Genomic DNA, 19,822 nt, shown 5'->3' with positions numbered 1-19,822 from the left:
CCTCGCATTATTGGAGTTATCTCTTTAGCTAATTCTGGTCATTTTCTAAGCCTATCTTGAATTTTGAGCAAGAATGATGATGGATCAATAAGAAATTCAGATCCAAGTCCCATGATGATGGATCAATAGCATTTTTCAATCCATCCTTACCACATTGTTAAGACATAAAAATGTATATATCAAACAGTGAAGATATGATTGGATTCTCTATTCTAATTGTGAAAACTCTTTTTTTTTTTTGTTTTTTTTTGTTAAATTTTGAATATTACCTGGGACCCGGGCTAACCCCTACCGGCCATTGAATTAATAATCAAACTAAATCAAAAGAATACAAGGGGGGGGGGACATATCCGCTTGCCCCAATCCGAGGATACAAAAGCACACTTACCACCACCAAAGGCCCTGAGGACCGAACCAAACTAAAAAAACCGGACAGAAAAGAGAATCATCTGCAAATAACTGAAAGGTCCACCATGTCATCCAACGTGATTTTTTTCAAAATAGAAGGAAATTCGTCTCAGTCGTGAAACACTGTGTTGTATAACGAGTCACAAGCGTAATTCGCCAAAACTGTGTGAAAATCTTCTTTCTTTTAATCATTTCAGTCAAACATATATATGTTGTTGTTATTGTTTTGTTCCTGTGGATCGGATATTATTGTTTTTCTAATTCATAAATAAGCAAATGACAGCTAACAGAAAATTCTTCTGTATTGCACACGTACACCAGATAATCTTTTTCTCAAACAAAAGCATCTTTCGTGTGCTTGAACCTCAGGGTCAAGAAAGAGGACAAATGAAGTTTTAAGGTCTTCTGTTTTTTGTTTTTTTTTTTTTTAGTTTTTCCCTTCCCTGGGATAGATAGATAGATACATTTTTCATAGTTTTATCACCCTTTGTTAGGTTTTTAGATGAAATTTTGTGGTCTTTAATAACCGCGTGGTAAAGACTTAGTCGTGCCTCGATCAACCCAAAAATCAAGAATAAATGTTTTACTTTTGATTTTGTCTGGATGGAATGATGGACAGAGGTAGGGTTTTGTAGAGTTCAATAAGAATTTAAGGGTCATTTTATTTGGATAGTTTCACTAATTAACATCATGTGGTTGGATAATCGAATAAATTAAGGATCCAACCTAAATTCCTCCCTACCCAGAACCTTCTTCACAAGAAACACATTCTCCCCCTCTTCTCCTACTGCCTATGTTGGAATTCTCAAGAGACTATCAACCATGCACCTCTTCTTTTGGGGCCCTTTCTCCCCTCGCATTTGGAGTTATCTCCGTAGCTAATGCTGGTCAGTTTGTAGGACTGTCTTGAATTTTGAGCATGAATGATGATGGATCAATAAGAAATTCAGAAACTACCTCCTTATTATCAGATTTTAAGAAATGGGTTTTGATTTATCTCATTATCCATCCTTTAACCAAATCATTCAAAATTTCAAATAAAGATGTTTAGTATTGATACATTGCTTACCCCCCAAAAAAAAGTATTGATATACTTTACGCTGATACTGTGCGGGCATTAAAATTTTTGCCTCCAATCATCACTATAAATGATGTAGAGAAGATCTCTGAAGAATTTCTAGAACGGTTGGACCAACAGAAGTCTACTTGATCAGGTCGAAAATACTAATTTTGGCAGCGTAACTTCTGAGAGTCGTAACTTTTGATTCGGGTGGAATTACGAGAGTCATAATACCTTTTTAGAAATGTCAACCATTGCTCTACAAGCATGTTAGTGTTTTTGGCGCTTGTAGTGGCAGCAGTTCAGTGTTGTCATTGTTGGCAAAAAGGGTTTGGCAGTACCGATCATAAGCATATGGTTGTGGAGAGTATTCAGTCGGTCATAAGCATATGGTTTTGGGCTTGCATTTTTTGCTTCTTTCTTATTGGTCTGAAGGGTATCTCTTGGAATAATATATATATTCTTGTGGGAGGACCGAAAACGCATCTCTGGAGCCCTAGAGAAGAAGGAAATTGAGGAGAGGTCATCTTCTACCATTCCGGCGTGATTTGAGAGTATAGGCGCGAAAGAAATCGACAAAAAACATCGGTTTGGTTGTTGGCGATGGATTTGAGTGTTTGATACGTTTTATTGAAGATTTCACAACATTCGTTTGAAGTTGGGAGTTTACCTTCGAGAAGGTAAACGTGTTCACAAACCTTTGTCTCTGTGTTCTAGGTTTATTTCTTTATTTTTGAATGTATTGGGTAGAACCTAGAGTGTAATTTGTTATGGGTTGGGTTTGTGATTGAATCTGTTAACTGGGTTGATTGATTGTGAGGTTGAGGCCATTTTGTATTGGGGACTGAAGTCCTAGCCCTCACTAAGGTGAGAGGTTGAAGCAGGGTAAAGGGTATCCTGGTTGTAGGGGCAGCTAATTGTATTGAGTTGAGTATTGGGCATATACAAAACCTTGAGGGGTATTGCTTCGTGGACGTAACCTTCACATACTGTGAGGTGAACAACGTATATATATCATGTCTTTTTGTCTAGTGTTATTTGTTGGATACTAATCCCTGTTTTGCAGAGTGGGTTTACAGTCTTGGTAGACCTGGTCACATTTTGGTGGTGCGAGGTGAGGCTGTAAGTGACTGTGTGGTTTGCAGAAGTCATCAAAAATTAAGGGAACTGATTCACCTCCCTCCCCTCTCAGTTCGATCCGGTATTTACAAAGCTTAATATCTTTTTACAAGTGCCAGAGTTTCGGGGTCAAAATCCATTGTTTAAGGGTTCTACCAAGCCTCTGAAGTTTTGTGCGTGATTTAGGAATCTTAGTTTCCTGTTTTATTTTTACTATACTAGTCTGTTTCCTGTTTTAATTAGGTTTCTTTTTCCTTTGTAATTTGATCTTCTTATATAAAGATCGTTTTAGACAATATAAAGTAACTTGAAATTTATGAACGAAATTGCTTTGTTTGCTCTCTTTTCCCATTGAAATTAGGATTTTCTTTATCTTAAGGGTTTGAGGGTCATGAGCGCTAAAACGAGATCTAACCCCGTACTTCCTACTGCATCAATAAATTAATATATTTGAAAACCTTTTATTCGTGTAAATAAGATTGACCATAACAAGTCCAAGGGAGGAAGGAAGGGAGAATTGTAATATGGGTGTGGTACACACGACTAAAAGTTCTTCAAACCTTTTTATGGTGTTGTTCAGGGGCAAAATTATAAGAAATGTACATAGACGAGGGGTTGTGGTAGAGTGGACATTGTTTATGGTATTTTACTAATATAAATCTTTATTTTAAGTGATTTGATTAAACAAAATATGATGTGAGTGATTTGCTAAAATGAAACCTATTTTTGTGTAATATGATAAGTTATTTTTCTTTTTCTTATGTGGTGGTTTCAATATTGGAAAGTACACTGTACCTGGCCAGGGAGGCCCTTGTAAATTCAAATTAAGTTTTTGTCTTTTCATGAATCATTATATAATCGTTGGATAAACGCTATATGTTTTGCCTCTTGGGTTTGGGGTTTACTTTAGACACCGAAATCTGATGGCGTAGTGAAGAGTAATATATATATATAATAAGATCTAAATCTTAAACTTTAAAAGCTTTTCTTATTCAGGATTATCTTAACACACAATCAAATTCTACCATAAATTATTTATTAATTAATTTGAATGGGGATTCTACAACGGTTTTATTCAAACAAATTTATTCATGCGTAAGGGTTTGACTAGCTACATCTATCAATTGGAGCTAATTAAATATTATTTGACCCAAATGATTAATCTCCATTAACCTTTCTACATCCAATCGGATCTCTCTCTGTCCTTTTCCGTTAATGGGCTGATATTTTCCATTCAAATCATGTATTGAACAAATCTTTTACAAACAACCGCTTGATCGGTCGGTCGGTTGGTTGGTTGTCAGTTGGAGTGCATGCTTCCAGCGAGACCCCAGAAGTTCAAGGGATACACGCTAATGGTTTTCATATTTTCTTCTTCATCATTGTGCTTAGTGGAGTATAACACTTCACTATTTGCCACATGGAAGTACATGGGTTAATCCATGTGATAGAGAACCCTACATACATCTCATTGATACAATTTCAGCTTAAAATGAGTCGGAGAAATAGCTAAAAAATTACAAAAGATGTCATTTTGTATTTTATATTCATCCCATTTGATGGAATTTTGATAATTTTACTAAAATTTTGAATCAAAATTTGAACAATTTTCCTTACTTTAAACTCAAATTTGGTCATTAAGATGTGAGGTCCTCTATCACATGGTCTAATCTGTTTTTTGGTAAACAGTTGGAGTCTTTACACGATTCATTAATTTTTTTTATTATTAATTTTTTTTGGATTAAGAGCTTGTATAATAGGGGGGGGGAATTAAGGGATGGGGATAGGCCCCAAGGTGGTTTGAAATCATGACCTCTTATTTCAGGAATTGGTCTTTTGCCAACTGAACTGACCCCTTAGGGTGATTCATTAAATATTCATTCCAAGGCTATAAAACACAAAAATCTGATGGTGTAATGAAGAGTAATAAACAAATTCAGTTCCTCTACATGCATGTACATGTACATGTGAGAGGTAACCCTGAGTTCTATTTTTGCTGTTTACAATGGGATGAGGGGTATTTATGGAAACAAAAGGGACATGTGGGTACCTCTCAGATGTACATTCACCTGCACGTACATGCTGATGATCCATTCTCATAATAAATTAAGAAACAAAGTCATACAAACTTTAAAATATTTTCTTATTCATGATTATCTTAACATACACTTCAAATATTCCACCATGCATGGAAAATTAATTAATTAATTTGAATAGGAATTCTACTACAACGGTATTGTTCAAACAAACTTATTCGAATTCATACACAAAGCTTAATTCACAAGCTATATCCATCATCAACTGGAGCTAATTAACATATTATCTGACCCAAATGATGAATCTCCATTATTAACACTACTGCAATTCAATCGGATCTCTCCTTCGCAACCCGTTAACGGGCTGATATTTCCCATTCTTATCATAGATTTAACAAATTTTTTAAAGAATTTGTGTTGATTTCTGCTGAAGCTCTCAACGATAGAGATGGTATCTGCATCCGGAGTTGAAAACAATTCTTGATCACTTTGGAGTAGACCTTGGTTTGTTTTAAGGTTAGAGTAATAGTGATTATCAAATCCATCGGGTGTGGTCGGGTCTAAGTTGGTTAGGGTAGACCCGTTTCCACCTTGTGGGCAGATCTGTTGAAGAGTCTTCAAGTAAGTTGAGTTGAGAGTCGGGTCAGGATTGCCTGTACCATTGAAATTGTAGAGCCGATTAATGGAAACCCTACAGTGGGCACGTCCAAATGTGTGGGCACCTGAGAATGACAAAACCCAATTAATGTCAAGTTATTAATTAATGCAAAACGAGATTATATATACACTAATACTTGATTAATGAATTAAGTAATTAAGGAAGAAGGAAGTTAAGGCAGCATTTGGTGTGCATTCTAAGTTGATTTCGCATTTTTGGATGATAAAATAGTTGTTTTTATCATCCGAGAATGTGAAATCAACCTAGAATGCATTTCAAAAACGCATACCAAACACAGTCTAAAATTGTTACCGGACAATGCAACAAGATCATTGGTGTTTAGGCCTCGGTCTGCGAACTTAGCCTTGAGCACAGTTAGGCTATCTGTTGGAGCTGGGATAGTGGTATTGGCTGCACTCTGGTTTGCGGTTGTACTATCCCTTCTTCCTAGAAGAACCGACCATGAAGGACCTCCTGCCTGTAAGTAAGCCCAATTATATAATTTAATTAAGTATACAATTTGATATATACAAGGGGATAGGGTGTTTTGGGGGTGGGGGAATTACAGGATGTACACATCCAATGCGGGGAGAGTCAAACATACGACCTCTCCCTAGACTTAGGTCAGGGGTTTTAAGTTTAGAAAATTTGTTTTTGGCCCCCATATATATCTCTTTTTCTTTTTTTTTTTGTCATTCCTAATGAGGGCCCATAGGCCACTAGGATGGCAGCCCAAGAGGGCGGCCAGGGGGTGTCAGGAGGGACATGCATGGGGAAATTACAGGATGTCAAGCATTGATTGGGGGGAGAGTCAAACAAGCGCCCTTTTCCCTAGAGGAGCTTCTATAATTCCCCTCACTCCAACCCCACCATATATATCTAGCTGAAATGAAATCCTTACTTACCAACGTGCCTTGTGCTTACTTTTCTGTCATATGAAGTGGTGATTAAGCAGACTGACTATTAGACAAGTGGCGCAATATATGTGGCCAGCCAACGTCAAATTTGGTGGACCATATCAATCATAGAATTCACCATGTATAGAATTTTGTCTTGGTTTAGACAAATATTTACCAAACCACAATAATGTCATGTGATATGTGAGTCGGGTCCAATATGATCATAAGTGGTTGAGCAATTTTTAGTCGTGGATAAAAGATAAATATGATGATGTAGACAATATATCCACTAAATTTGGGCCATAATCCAACTGCCATTTGGCAATTCTTGAAGGGACATTGTAATATTGGAAGGAATTCCTGGAACAGAGCTGAATTTAATTGTTGACTGAAAAAATAACATACCAAGACAACCGATGCTTCAGATGCAATGGCGAGAATGTCTGCACAAGAGACTACACCAGGGCATTCATTCTCTAAAGCAGCCTTGATGTTGTCAACAACGTCAAATCCTCTAGCCGAGTTCAAATTGGGAAGGGCATCTTTCTCACTTTTTATAGTGTCGCTGTTGTCCAACAGATTTGATCCATCACAACCCTAAAAAACCCATGCATGACAATTAGTGAAATAAGTTTAATCTTTCATTCAGTAATTCCTTCAAACAGTTTATACTTTAAGCAAAAACTGATAGAAAATCTCACATACATTGATAAAGCAATCATGGAAATGAAGTCGAATGAGACTGGCACCGATTCTGGGGTCTGTTTGTAACGCTTGTTCGATGGCATCTTCGACGATGTCGAGTACGTCGGGACACGTATCTGCGTAAAAATTAGCATCCAACTGACCTGTTGATCCTCTGATCAGCATAGACGACATACAGAGGAGAAGAACTGCTGTTACGGTTAAGGTGGTGGTGGAAGAGGATGACATGTTTAAGGTAAAGGACATGGGAACTGGCCTTCTTTGTCTTTGTTTACGTTGTGTGCCTAATTAGCTAGGTATGTGTTATAGACAACTAATTAAACTTCTAACTCTATTTATAGATAATGTTGGTTTTGTATTATTACCGTAAAGCAGCCTTTGATTTGGTGTGGAAATAGTAAATGGTCTAAGGTCCATGGTCAGCATTTAAATTTTGCTCTTACACTTTTCTCACGTTACGCAACAATAATTAAAATGAGCCTTATATAGCATGTGCCACATTGAATGGATTAAACAAGTTTTTGGGTAGTTATCTATGTAATAATGGTTGATGGACAATGATGTTTCTAAAAATCACAAGATAAATTTATCTTTTATTTTTTTATATGGCAAAAGTTTTGCTATACCATGGTTAGAAAATTTACGGGTTTAATTATCTTCTTTACTCGACGATGTCGTTGTTGCCCTTAAGAGTCCCATCCTACGACAATAAGGCTACAGAATCTCTATACCTACGGTATAAATTTACTCGATCAGTCAAGTTTCATCCTAAACGGAGTTGGCCATGTGGTTAAAATAAATAGATAAATGCCAAAATTACTAATTAAGAGGGTCTACACCTGATACTTCGACAATCCGTGGGTGCATGCTTATAGATGGTAGGGTATAATTTTGATACGTGAACAATCCACACTATTCGATCACTAGATATTCAATGGTCAGAATTGCTATAACATCCTCCCATTTGGCATTACTGTATGTGTAATCTAAAGAAACCCTTTAGACTATGTTAGATTTCGAAATTTTTTACCCTCAAAGTCAAGAGAGGACATTTGAAGTTTTGAGTTTGAACACCCACCCTTTGCTATGTTCTCACCTAAGCTTATGGTAGGTTGTATTCAAGTAATAATTTTTTAATCTACCACGTTGTCATGACTTAAAAATCTCTATCAAACAGTGAAGATGTGATTGGATTCTAATCTAACTGTGGAAACTCGTCATTCTATTAATAATTTTTGTCTATTAATAGGCCGGTTTGTTGTTGTTATTGTTTTTGTTTTCTACTTCATAAATAAGAGAATTTTGCGAAAATCATCATCTTTCTTGTCCTTGAGCCTCGGAGTCATGAAAGAGGACATTCGAAGTGTTAAGGTCTTTTTTGGTGTTTGGGATACACTTTTTAAAGTTGTAAGCTTATCTTGGGCTTTTAGATGAAATTTCGTGGTCTGTCGTAACTGCATGGTAAAGACTTAATCATGCCTTGATCAAATACCAAAGTGTTGGACTGATTTCATTGTTTTCATTGTATTTTGTCTGTATGAAATGATCAACAAAGGTTAGGTATTGAACAGTTCAATAAGAAATTAAGTCTCTTGAATACATGCAATATTAATTTTTCTTAATTAGAGTGAACACGGACGGTACTTTGTCATTGCCTTGTCAAAGTTTTAAAACATGGAATCAGGACCAGAATTCGCGGGTTCTTTCCCTCTTGTTTCTCTCAAGATAATATCTTAATTATGTCTTAGTCTTTGGGATGGTTTATGGCATTGATCTATAGAATTCACAGATTCTTTCCTTCTTGTTTCTCTGGTCAAGATAATATATTAAAGAGGAAGAATTTTTTCCCTAGGAGCTAGTGTGGCTCTTAAACTAGTGCAGGGGCCAATGAGAACGCAAACGAAAGATTTCAAAAGGCCAATTTCTGTCTTTCATGGGGTAGGACATCATTTCGTCCCATCTTGTGTCTAGAAAGCTACGGTCCCATAAAGAGTCTTTTTCATATATTTTAACTATATATGTCTGTTTCTCTGGGTTGCTTTATGGTTTGTCATACATATGATGTGGATACCTCATTTGAGTTTGGTTACAAATCTAGCCTATTGGTCAATGGGAAATCGATAAAAAAAAAATGGCAAGAAAACCAAACCGAATTCCATGTTTGTTTTGGTTTTTCAGTTGGATCCAATTTTCTTTTAGGCTCTATTTTAACACCCAAGTTATCCTACGCAACACCTACTGCTCTAGTCCTTACAAGCGATCTCAACTCACACACTTATCCAAACATCTCAAAAGAACCCCATAAAATATAGTGACAAAAAATTATTGGGAGAATGTTTTCTGTGCCGTAGCTCAGGTTGCGCCCAGACACATGAGCCTGCCACTCAAGGGGGTAGGGTGGTCATTGCGCCCACCCCCATGTGCCTTGGCGCAGCCTACGTTGCGGCACAGAGAACAGCGCCCCAAAATTATTTTCTGAAATGTAATTTGACCATCAAGCTCACAGATTTTCGTCGTAAGAGAGAGAGCTACAAATGTAAAGTGTTGTAACGAAATCAGGATTACCTACTGAATCTCTGACCTATTGCTAATACCCTTGAAAACCCTGAGGTCATAACGGGCCCATTAATTCTTGGGGATGTCCAACCATTGGATGCCTCGTTGGGCACTCATTGGGCGATGCCCTCCAAGGAGAGGAGCCCAATCCCCTCTAAGGCCTGGGGTTGTTTGGCCATCGTGTTGCGTGCAACTCCCAGGTTGCCACCTCAGCATATATGCCCATCCAATGATTGGGCATCTATGCTAATTAAGGTGGCGACTTGGGAGTTGCACACAGCTCGATGGCCACACAACCCCAAAGTGCAGAGGATCCAAATCCATTAATTCCTGTTTTGGTTAGGATTGGCACAAGAAAGGCCATTTTGGGAATTCAGATTAAATTAGTTGTACGTTTAACCTTCAATTTATTCTCAGTAAACAAAAATAACAAAAAACAAAAAACAAAAATAAAACTCTTGAAACTCTCGCAAGCTCAAAAGGACAACACAGTACAAAGCTTATCACTTCAATTGAGCTGCCAACTCTTTATTAATTTGATTCAATTAATGGTGGGAACTATGTAAAATATACAGACTTATTATCATGAACAAATTAAATGAAACCAATTTCTATCCAAAAAAAAAAAAAAAAAATTATATGAAACCAAAGAACAACTTCCAAGTAGCCAACCTTAATTATGATGTCCCTTCTTCATGCACCTTAGAGAGGAAGTCTTATTAGCAAAGCATCATCAGTTAACCTTCCTACAGTCCAACCGAATTTCACCACTGGTTCCTGTCAATGGGCTAACGTTACCCATTTTTACCATGGATTGAGCAAAGCTCTCAAAAAATTTACTTTGGCTACTTGCAAATCGATTAACAATGTCGACAGTGTCAGCCCCAGTAGTTGAGAACAGATCTTGATCCGTTTGCAGAAGCCCACGATTGTTTTCAAGGTTACTGAAATATTTCTTATCGAAAGTGTTTGGAGTAGAAGAATCAAGATTAGTTAACTCCTCATCCCCAGCTTGGCATATTTCACTCAGAGTTTCCAGGTAATCACTGTCCAATGTTGGGTCAGGGTTACTTGCATTCAAACGCTGGTTAAAATTCTTGCATTGGGCACGCCCCATTGTGTGTGCACCTGAAATAATAATATATGTATATAATTAGAGACATCGTTTATAAGGTTAATTTGGGCATTTAATTGAAGACCAAATTAATGTCTTTAATTACCAGATAAGGCGACTAGATCTGTAGTGTCAAGTCCAACAGCAGCAAACTTGTCTGTAATTTCGCTTAGGCTTTCGAAAGGGGAGGGGATGGCACTATTTGCTCCTTCTTGATTTGCTGTTCTACTGTCCCTTCTTCCCAGTAGCACATCCCAACTGGGTCCTCCTCCCTACAAGGTTTTGAATGTTAGGTGGATTAATAGTATCCTTAATTCAGGCACTAAATGTAGAAAAAAACCTAAAAAAAGATGCAGACAAGAATAGAAATCTCACACAATATACGGAAAATTATCTCTTCCAATTCTTTGCCCGGCCCAATTTTCCAATGCCTCTAATAAGGGGGGGGGGGGGGGTTGGACCCCACCCAGGTAAGGGTAGGGTGGTCATTGCACCTCTCCCTTCCCTTGTTAGAGGCACTGGGAAACTGGCGGGGATAAAGATCCCACAATGCACACAAGGATTTATGTGGTTCAACATCTGTTTCGCTATTAATAGAGAATAAAGTTAAAACCACTTGTTCTTGCACCTTTCCCAAATTGACTACAGAGAAAGAACCCTTACGATACAAAATTTAATGAAACCCTATACATGCAGTTTACCAAAATACCCATACAACCCTAAAACATTTTTCAGGTAGATCAACTCCTCCAATGGCCCTTCAAAATGAGCCCACTAATGTAAAGGCGATCAAATACAAAACATCATACCCCCAACAACTAAATACATCATAATTAAACACATAAAATCAAGATGTAAGAGGAGAAAAAGAAGGTAAAGCTTGAGATGAGTTACCAAATAAACTGAGGCCTCGGCTGCAATGGCTAGAATGTCAGCGCAGGAGACAACTCCAGGACAAACGTTCTCAACAGCAGTTTTTATGGTATTTACAACGGAGAAACCTCTGGCTGAATTGTTATTTGGATTAGCATATTTTTCGCTCTGTATAGTATCACTATTGTCCAACAAAAGCGAACCATCACAACCCTGTCAGAAGAACAACCTAGTTTATATCTTCCTTAATTAATCCCGGATGAAATTAGGTTATAATTGTCATATTTATTTTTTTTATAAAAAAAACAAACCAGATAAAACCACCCTGGTTTGCCCTGAGCCCGAACAGGACTTGGGCTGAGCTACCCTAGCCTTGAGGACGGATATAGGTTGGGAATTTCTAGGTATAAGTCAGGTCTGGGCCGGGCCGGTCCAGAGTTGAGGCCTTGGGTTGAGCCTGACCCTGTCTTCTTTTTCTTCTTCTTCTTCCCAAACTAATTATCGAGCCCCTACATCTCCCTTCCCCCTCCCTATGGTCATTGCTAATCAAGGTCAGCTAGGTCCAGTCTTGAGGGCAAATCAGGTTGGATTTTTCAACCCTTGAGTCAAGCTAAACTGGATCTAGGCCAAGCTAAGGGGACATAGGGTTAAGGTATGGTTTTAAAAAACTCGATCCAATTTTCAACCCTAGATGTAATGAAAATAATTTAGGTAAAAGAGAGGAAATAGCCTTGAGCTTACATCAACAAAGCAGTCATGAAAATGAAGTCGAATGAGGCTAGCACCAATTCGAGTGTCAGATTTCAGCTCCTGCTCGATAACACAACGGACGATGCTAGACACGTTTGGGCATGTGGAGGAGTAAAATGTTGCACTCAACTCAGCATTTGATGCTGCAAATGCTCCCAACATCAAAGTCAAGATGAAGAGAGCTGTTATGATAATGGGAGAAGATGACATTTTAATTTTTGCTGGAATACTAATGGAGCTTCTTCGATCTACTTCGTTTTGTGATTTGAGAGCCTAACCTCAGCCCTTCTATTTAAAGTAAAGGGACAAAACGAGTTTGGGAACTAAGCAAACGGAGTGGTTGATGAAAATTTCATAGTTATTACTTTTCAATATTTGAGTGGGATATCGAGGTTCTTACTTTTCAATATTTAAGTGGGAAATTTTCCAACTATTTGATTTATTTGACTTGTATTTACTGAGAATCTAATTAGATAAGGAACTGACTCATTCCTCCTTAGGGGTTGTTCATCTAATTAACCTGCAACTAATCTGAGAGACTAATGAAATTAGAAACTGACTCCTTCCTCTTTAGTGGTTGTTAATCATTTAATGGTGCTAAATGGTGGTCAATAGGCAGGAGTAGTTTCTCTCAGACAGACAAAAACCCCCTTCCTACCCATGGTTTTAGTGTACGGTATCAGATGAAGTATCGATCACCTTCAAAATCAATACGATATCGGTATGGATCAGCTCGTATCGGACAAGTTTGCCCCTGTTCTCCTAAGAATTTTTTTAATTTTTTTTTACTGTTTTATCCTAATTCATACCGTTTCATCACCGATATAGTATCAGCAAGGTGACTAGCGATACGCCGATACCAATATGGATGATCTAATATGAGCGATCCGATGTAGATACCTCAAACCATGCTCCCGCCACCCAAAAAAATTATAAAAATAGGGAAATTTTATTGTGAACTGTCCATCCTTGAAACCTGCATGCTTAACCACTTTTAATCCAGCCGGATGACCCAAAATTTATAGCACGTGTCACATATTTTGTCCACCTAATGTGTCATATGGAATGGTGATTTAGCAAATCCAACTATTGAATAGAAAGGGTATGCTCTAGATTGATCAGATCCATCATTTATTTTATTTTTTTCTCTTCAAATCTTTACACTGCGACATGGTCAACTCTGATTTAAGTTCAAATTTCATGTCAATAATTTTAATTGAGTTCAAATTTGATGTTACCATATATATAGCACGTACTCCACATATTTTGTCCAATATTTGAAATAATAAAAATGCCCCCAAGACCCCTGACCAAAACAAGACCACTTCTTCTCTAAGTTTTGCAACTGTCCAAAATGCGCCTGATCTTCTCAAGACCACATTCTCCTCTTAGTTTTTCAACTATGCAAAATACCCCTAACCCTCTCAAAACTCTCTTTCGATCGTAACGTCACCTAGGGCTGCAATAGGGTCGGGTTGGGCCTGGCTTTATAGAACCCTAGCCCAACCCTCGAGTTCCCTTACCCGGCCCAGGCCAGACCGACCAGACCCCGACTCGGGCTGAAAAATCCAACCTTGACCCACCCTCGGGGTCGGGCCGGGCTGACCCTAATTGGCCGTGATCATGGGGAGGGGGAAGGAAATGCATGGGCTGAAATGGGCTGGGAAGAAAATTATCAATTTAACGTAAAATAACACTATAATAAAATATATTATGTCACTTATTATCTTCATATATAATATATTTTATAACAAAATATGGGTGACGTTGAAAGTTTATAATATATATATTATATTCATATATATTTTATAGTATAACTTAAAACAGGGTCGGGCCGGGCCGGGCCGGGCCACGCTTAGCCTCAGGCCTCAACCCCAATCCGACCCAACCCTGACTCAGGGCCAGAAATTTCCAATCCTGACCCGCCCTCAAGGCCAAATATTTCAACCCAAACCTTGTTTGGGCTCAGGGCGAGCCAAGACGGGTTCGAGTTGACAGGGCCAAACTTGCACCCCTAATGTCGCCTCTTCAAAAGTTGCAACTCGCAAGTCTCCCTCGCTTCCCTCTCTTCTTTTTGGATGAAAGAATAATGGAACCCGATCTTGAACTGCCTACGTCTCTTCCTTTCAAGTCAAACCAGTCAAACCAGAGCTCTTCGAACTGATCAATTGAACCAGGTGCCTACCATCACATTCCCACAAATGTTTCGTTGCCCTATTTTCGCCCTCCTTTCTCTGACTTATGCCTACATATGAGAGGATATATCCAATCTTGTTCCTAAATTTGGTATACAGTTGATTCGCACTTTTTCTAAGCCCCCAACAATTAGGATGCTCACATCACTCTTCCACATGGCAAAAAGTTACAGGATGTGCTGCTATACTTTTTGGACTTGACCATGCTGGAATATATTTCTCCTTTGAAAAAACATGGGATGGAATTGCACTATCTTTTTTATTATTATTATTATTTTAAGTCAAGTAAAAATATCATTATATAGATAAAAACTAGGGGCAATTACTATCTCTCCTATATTCATCCTATATTTACTCAAAGTCACTTATCCTAAACTTATTTTCTGATTCTCCTAAGAAAGCAAAGTCCTACCCCTTCTTCTCCCCCTGGTATTCTAAAATTTTAGATTACTCTTATCTCGATAACCCTACCCCCTCTCCACTCGTGAGTCCGTGACAACTCATTTCCCCCAACCCGCCCGCCCCTACCTTCTTCCCTGACCATCATGGTGGTTGTGTTGGATGGTGCGGGTTTCATCCCAACCTTCTTCCCTGACCTCTCTCTTTCCTCCTTCTTTCCTCTCTCCCATCTCAATTAAGCCCTAGTTTTTTCGATTCCTTGCAAAAGCGAGTCATGTATTGCTCTAGATGAGCTATCACTCAAAAATCATTTGATTTATATAACTATTAACATCACCCATTGGTGGGTCTGCCTATTCACCATTCAGAACTCAGAAAACGAGCCTAAGAGAGAGACATAGAGAGGGGATGGTGTTCATGTATTGCAGGTCGTCTGTCTCCTGAGGATCATAAAGACTGCATTAACAAGTAAAGAGAAATGCTAATTGAAACCACTCAATAATATCCATTTCCATTATCAAACTATTTAATTGAGGGGCAATTACTATCATTCCCTTATACTCATCTTATAAAGTCCTCTGTCCTAAACTTTGTTTCGGATCCCCCTATAACAGCGAAGTATTACCCCTTCTTCTCTATTCTAAAATCCTAGGATTACCCTTTTATCCTTGTAATCCCATCCATAGGAGTGTCAACGGGCTGGGCTTGCCTCAAACCCTAGTCCAACCCTAGGAGTCTTAACCTAAACCTAAGCCCAGCCTGGCCCTGGTATGGTTTTTCCAAGCTCGACCCGGATGACCCTAAATATCTTGGCTCAATGAGTTGTGGTACTAACAAGGCCCAATCACAGCCCACTTATGATTTAACAAAGTCCATGCTATAAAAAAAAATGACATTTTTTATAAAGAGAATGTTTGAAACTGGTATAAAAAAACCGATCGAACCCGGTCCATTTCGGGATGTCTGGAAAGAGGTCTATCATAAAACCCTAGAAAGCAAGGTTTTAGTTGTTTCTGCTCTCTACTGTTGCTCTTCTCTTTCCCTTGTATCCAGTCTTCATTGTAAGCTTTGACTGCCTTCTTGAATTCTGTTGTCAGGGTTCTCTCTTTTTCTTAGGGTTTTCTCTTGAATTGTTATTTTTTATTGTAGTGTTTGAAGACACAGTGTGTTATATCTGAAAGACTAGAACTGTGATTCCGCTCTAATAGAAGATCGAAAGAGATGTTGTCGAGACCCGAGTTACAAGCACCTCCCGAGATATTCTACAATGATGCTGAGGCTTGCAAGTATACCTCTTCTTCTTGTATAATGGAAATTCAGGTGATTTTTCTCATTATCTTTCTTCTTTTTTTTTTTTCTTTCAGTTCTTAATAAATTGATGTTTTTTGTAATAGAGTTTGAGAATATTTGGAATTCCTCTTCACCGTTTTGGTGTTTGAGGTTTGTATATTTATAAGTATTTTGATACATGAATTTACTCGTAACAAATGATAAGGATAACACAAGATAAAAGATAACCCTAAGAGATAACTCAAGAGGGTTAGTTACAACGCTTTTGATAACGTTTGAGAAGTCTTCTCAGTGAAGGAGTCTTCATGTAAGTGATCTTGTGAGTTTGAACTTGTTACGCTTACACACCCCCTCAAGCGCAACGGGAGTTCTTGAACTATGAGCTTGTCCGGAAGTAACTTGAATCTGGAGTGTTACAATGGCTTTGTCATGACATCTATTGTTTGATCTTGAGTCGAGAGAAACCAAACATCAAGAATCTTCTTGGATACCTGATCTCTGACAAAACGGTAGTCTATTTCCACATGCATGCTTGGTCCTTGCATGGAGAACAGGATTGAGAGCCAAATAAGTTGCACCAATATTATCGCACCAAATTAAAGGTGGATATTTTAAAATGCAACCTAGATCACGGAGAAGATATTGTAGCCAAAGCAATTCCGAAGCCATATTTTCAATACCCTTGTATTCTGACTCCGTACTAGACCGAGCAACTGTTGGTTGCTTCTTGGAATTCCATGTAATAATGTTTGGACCAAGGTAGACACAATAGCCACTAGTAGACTTTCTATCATTAGGGCTGCCAACCCAGTCAGCATCTGTGAAGGCTTTTTAACTGGCTTAATATTGGAGATGCCATAATGTGTTGTGCCCTTGATATACCGTAGGATGCGTTTCACTGCCATCCAATGTGGTAACGTAGGAGTGTGCATAAACTGACATACCTTATTAACACAAAATGAGAGATCAGGTCTTGTTAAGGTAAGATACTGAAGGGCACCCACTCTGCTGCGGTATAGTGTAGTGTCCGGGAAAGGAGGACCAGTGTCATTGGAAAATTAAGATTAAATTAGTTGTACATTTAACCTTCAATTTATTCTCAGTAAACAAAAATAGAACTCTTGAAACTCTCACAAGCTCAAAAGGACAACACAGTAGAAAGCTTATCACTTCAATTGATTATACAGCCAAAACCCTATTACAGAAATTTTTTGAGTGGCCAACTCTTTATTATTTTGATTCAATTAATGATGAGAACTATGTAAAATATACAGACTTATTATCATGAATAAATTAAATGAAACCAAAGAACAACTTCCAATTAAGTAGCCAACCTTAGATGTCCCTTCTTCATGCGCCTAAGAGAGGAAGTCTTATTAGCAAAGCATCATCAGTTAACCTTCTTACAATCCAACCGAATTTCACCACTGGACCCTGTCAATGGGCTAATGTTACCCATTTTTACCATGGATTGAGCAAAGCTCTCAAAAAATTCACTTTGACTACTTGCGAATCGATTAACAATGTCGACAGTGTCAGCCCCAGTAGTTGAGAACAGATCTTGATCCGTTTGGAGAAGCCCACGATTGTTTTGAAGGTTACTGAAATATTTCTTATCGAAAGTGTTTGGAGTAGAAGAATCAAGATCAGTTAACTCCTCATCTCCAGCTTGGCATATTTCACTTAGAGTTTCCAGGTAATCAGTGTCCAGTGCTGGGTCAGGGTTACTTCCATTCAGACGCTGGTTAAAATTCTTGCATTGGGCACGCCCCATTGTGTGTGCACCTGAAATAATAATTATATATAATTAGACATCTCGTTAAGGTTAATTTGGGCATTTAATTTAAGACCAAATTAATGTCTTTAATTACCGGATAAGGCGACTAGATCTGTAGTGTCAAGTCCAACAGCAGCAAACTTGTCTGTAATTTCGCTTAGGCTTTCGAAAGGGGAGGGGATGGCACTATTTGCACCTTCTTGATTTGCTGTTCTACTGTCCCTTCTTCCCAGTAGCACATCCCAACTGGGTCCTCCTCCCTACAAGGTTTTGAATGTTAGGCGGATTAGTATCCTTAATGCAGGAACTAATTAAATGTAGAAAAAACGAAAACCTAAAATGATGCAAACAAGAATGGAAATCTCACACAATACACCATAAATTATCTCCTCCAATTCTTTGCCCGCCCAGTTCCCTAGTGTCTCTAATAAGGGGGGGTTGGACCCCCCCCACCCCCCTTCTTTGTTAGAGGCACTGGGGAACTGGAGGAGTTAAAGATCCCACAATGCACACAAGGATTTATGTGGTTCGAGATCTGCATTAAAACCACTTGATCTTGCACCTTTCTTAAATTAACTACAGAGAAATACCCATAAAACATTTTTCAGGTGGATCAACTCCTCCAACGGCCCTTCAAAATGAGCCGACTAATGCAAAAACGACCAAATACAAAACATCATACCCCCAACAACTAAATACATCATAATTAAACACATAAAATCAAGATGTTAAGAGGAGAAAAAGAAGGTAAAGTTTGAAATGAGTTACCAAATAAACTGAGGCCTCGGCTGCAATGGCTAGAATGTCAGCACAGGAGACAACTCCAGGACAAATGTTCTCAACAACAGTTTTTATGGTATCTACAACGGAGAAACCTCTGGCTGAATTGTTATTTGGATTAGCAAATTTTTCGCTCTGTATAGTATCACTATTGTCCAACAAAAGCGAACCATCACAACCCTGTCAGAAGAACAACCTAGTTTATATCTTCCTTAATTAATCTCAGATGAAATTAGGTTATAATTGTCATATTTATTTTTTTTATAAAAAAAACAAACCAGATAACCCACCCTGGTCCGCCCTGAGCCCAAACAGGACTTGGGCTGAGCTACCCTAGCCTTGAGGACGGATCCAGGTTGGGAATTTCAGGCCATAATTAAGTCAGGTCCGGGCTGGGCCGGTCTAGAGTTGAGGCCTTGGGTTGAGTCCGACTCAGTCTTTTTTTCTTCTTCTTCTTTCCAGATTGATCGAGCCCCTACACATCTCCTTTCCCTCTCCCTATGGTCATTGATAATCAGGGTCAGCTCGGCCCGATCTTGAGGGCAGGTCAGGTTGGATTTTTCAACCCCTGAGTCAAGGCTAGGTTGGGTCTGGGCCCAGCTAAAGCGACTTAGGGTTAGGGTAGGGTTTTAAAAAACTCGACCCAACTCGACTTTGTATCAACCCTAGATGTAATGAAAATAATATATATAAAAGAGAGAAAAGAGCCTTGAGCTTACATCAACAAAGCAATCATGAAAATGAAGTCGAATGAGGCTAGCACCAATTCGAGTGTCAGATTTCAGCTCCTGCTCAATAACACAACGGACGATGCTGGACACGTTAGGGCATGTGGAGGAGTAAAATGTTGCACTCAACTCAGCATTTGATGTTCCCAACATCAAAAACGTGAAGAAGAGAGCTGTTATGATAATGGGAGAAGATGACATTTTAGTTTTTTGCTGCAATAATCGCTGAGCTTCTTCGATCTACTTCGTTTTGTGATTTGAGAGCCTAACCTCAGCCCTTCTATTTAAAGTAAAGGGACAAAACGAGTTTGGGAACTAAGCAAACGCAGTGGTTGATGAAAATTTCTTAGTTATTACTTTTCAATATTTGTGTGGGAAATTTTCCAACTATTGATTTATTTGACTTGTATTTAGTGAGAATCTACTGAGATAAGGAACTGACTCTTTCCACCTTAGGGGGGGTTCATCTAATTAA

At 38.5% G+C, this 19,822-nt stretch overlaps 3 protein-coding genes across 3 annotated transcripts; all 3 read right to left on the bottom strand.

Moving 5' to 3' along the window:
- Window positions 1-4,882: 4,882 nt before the first annotated feature.
- LOC122642995 (peroxidase A2-like) lies at window positions 4,883-7,131 on the bottom strand. Its single transcript, XM_043836626.1, has 4 exons — window positions 6,886-7,131; window positions 6,586-6,777; window positions 5,594-5,759; window positions 4,883-5,345 (listed from the first exon to the last, which is right to left on the bottom strand). The coding sequence occupies exons 1-4, from the start codon at window positions 7,129-7,131 to the stop codon at window positions 4,885-4,887; spliced, it is 1,065 nt and encodes a 354-aa protein (XP_043692561.1). The 3' UTR covers window positions 4,883-4,884.
- Window positions 7,132-10,174: 3,043 nt separating this feature from the next.
- On the bottom strand, window positions 10,175-12,388 carry LOC122642998 (peroxidase A2-like). Its single transcript, XM_043836629.1, has 4 exons — window positions 12,170-12,388; window positions 11,450-11,641; window positions 10,662-10,827; window positions 10,175-10,569 (listed from the first exon to the last, which is right to left on the bottom strand). Exons 1-4 carry the CDS (start codon window positions 12,386-12,388, stop codon window positions 10,175-10,177), a joined length of 972 nt encoding a protein of 323 aa, XP_043692564.1.
- A 5,064-nt stretch (window positions 12,389-17,452) lies between these two features.
- LOC122642999 (peroxidase A2-like) lies at window positions 17,453-19,548 on the bottom strand. Its single transcript, XM_043836630.1, has 4 exons — window positions 19,339-19,548; window positions 18,608-18,799; window positions 17,934-18,099; window positions 17,453-17,847 (listed from the first exon to the last, which is right to left on the bottom strand). The coding sequence occupies exons 1-4, from the start codon at window positions 19,546-19,548 to the stop codon at window positions 17,453-17,455; spliced, it is 963 nt and encodes a 320-aa protein (XP_043692565.1).
- Between the last annotated feature and the right edge of the window lie 274 nt (window positions 19,549-19,822).

The sequence above is a fragment of the Telopea speciosissima genome, chromosome 10 (genome assembly GCF_018873765.1).
Source record: "Telopea speciosissima isolate NSW1024214 ecotype Mountain lineage chromosome 10, Tspe_v1, whole genome shotgun sequence".
NCBI lineage: Eukaryota > Viridiplantae > Streptophyta > Magnoliopsida > Proteales > Proteaceae > Telopea > Telopea speciosissima.
The sequence above is the reverse complement of the archived record's forward strand: the minus strand, read 5'-3'. Positions and strand labels throughout refer to the sequence as shown.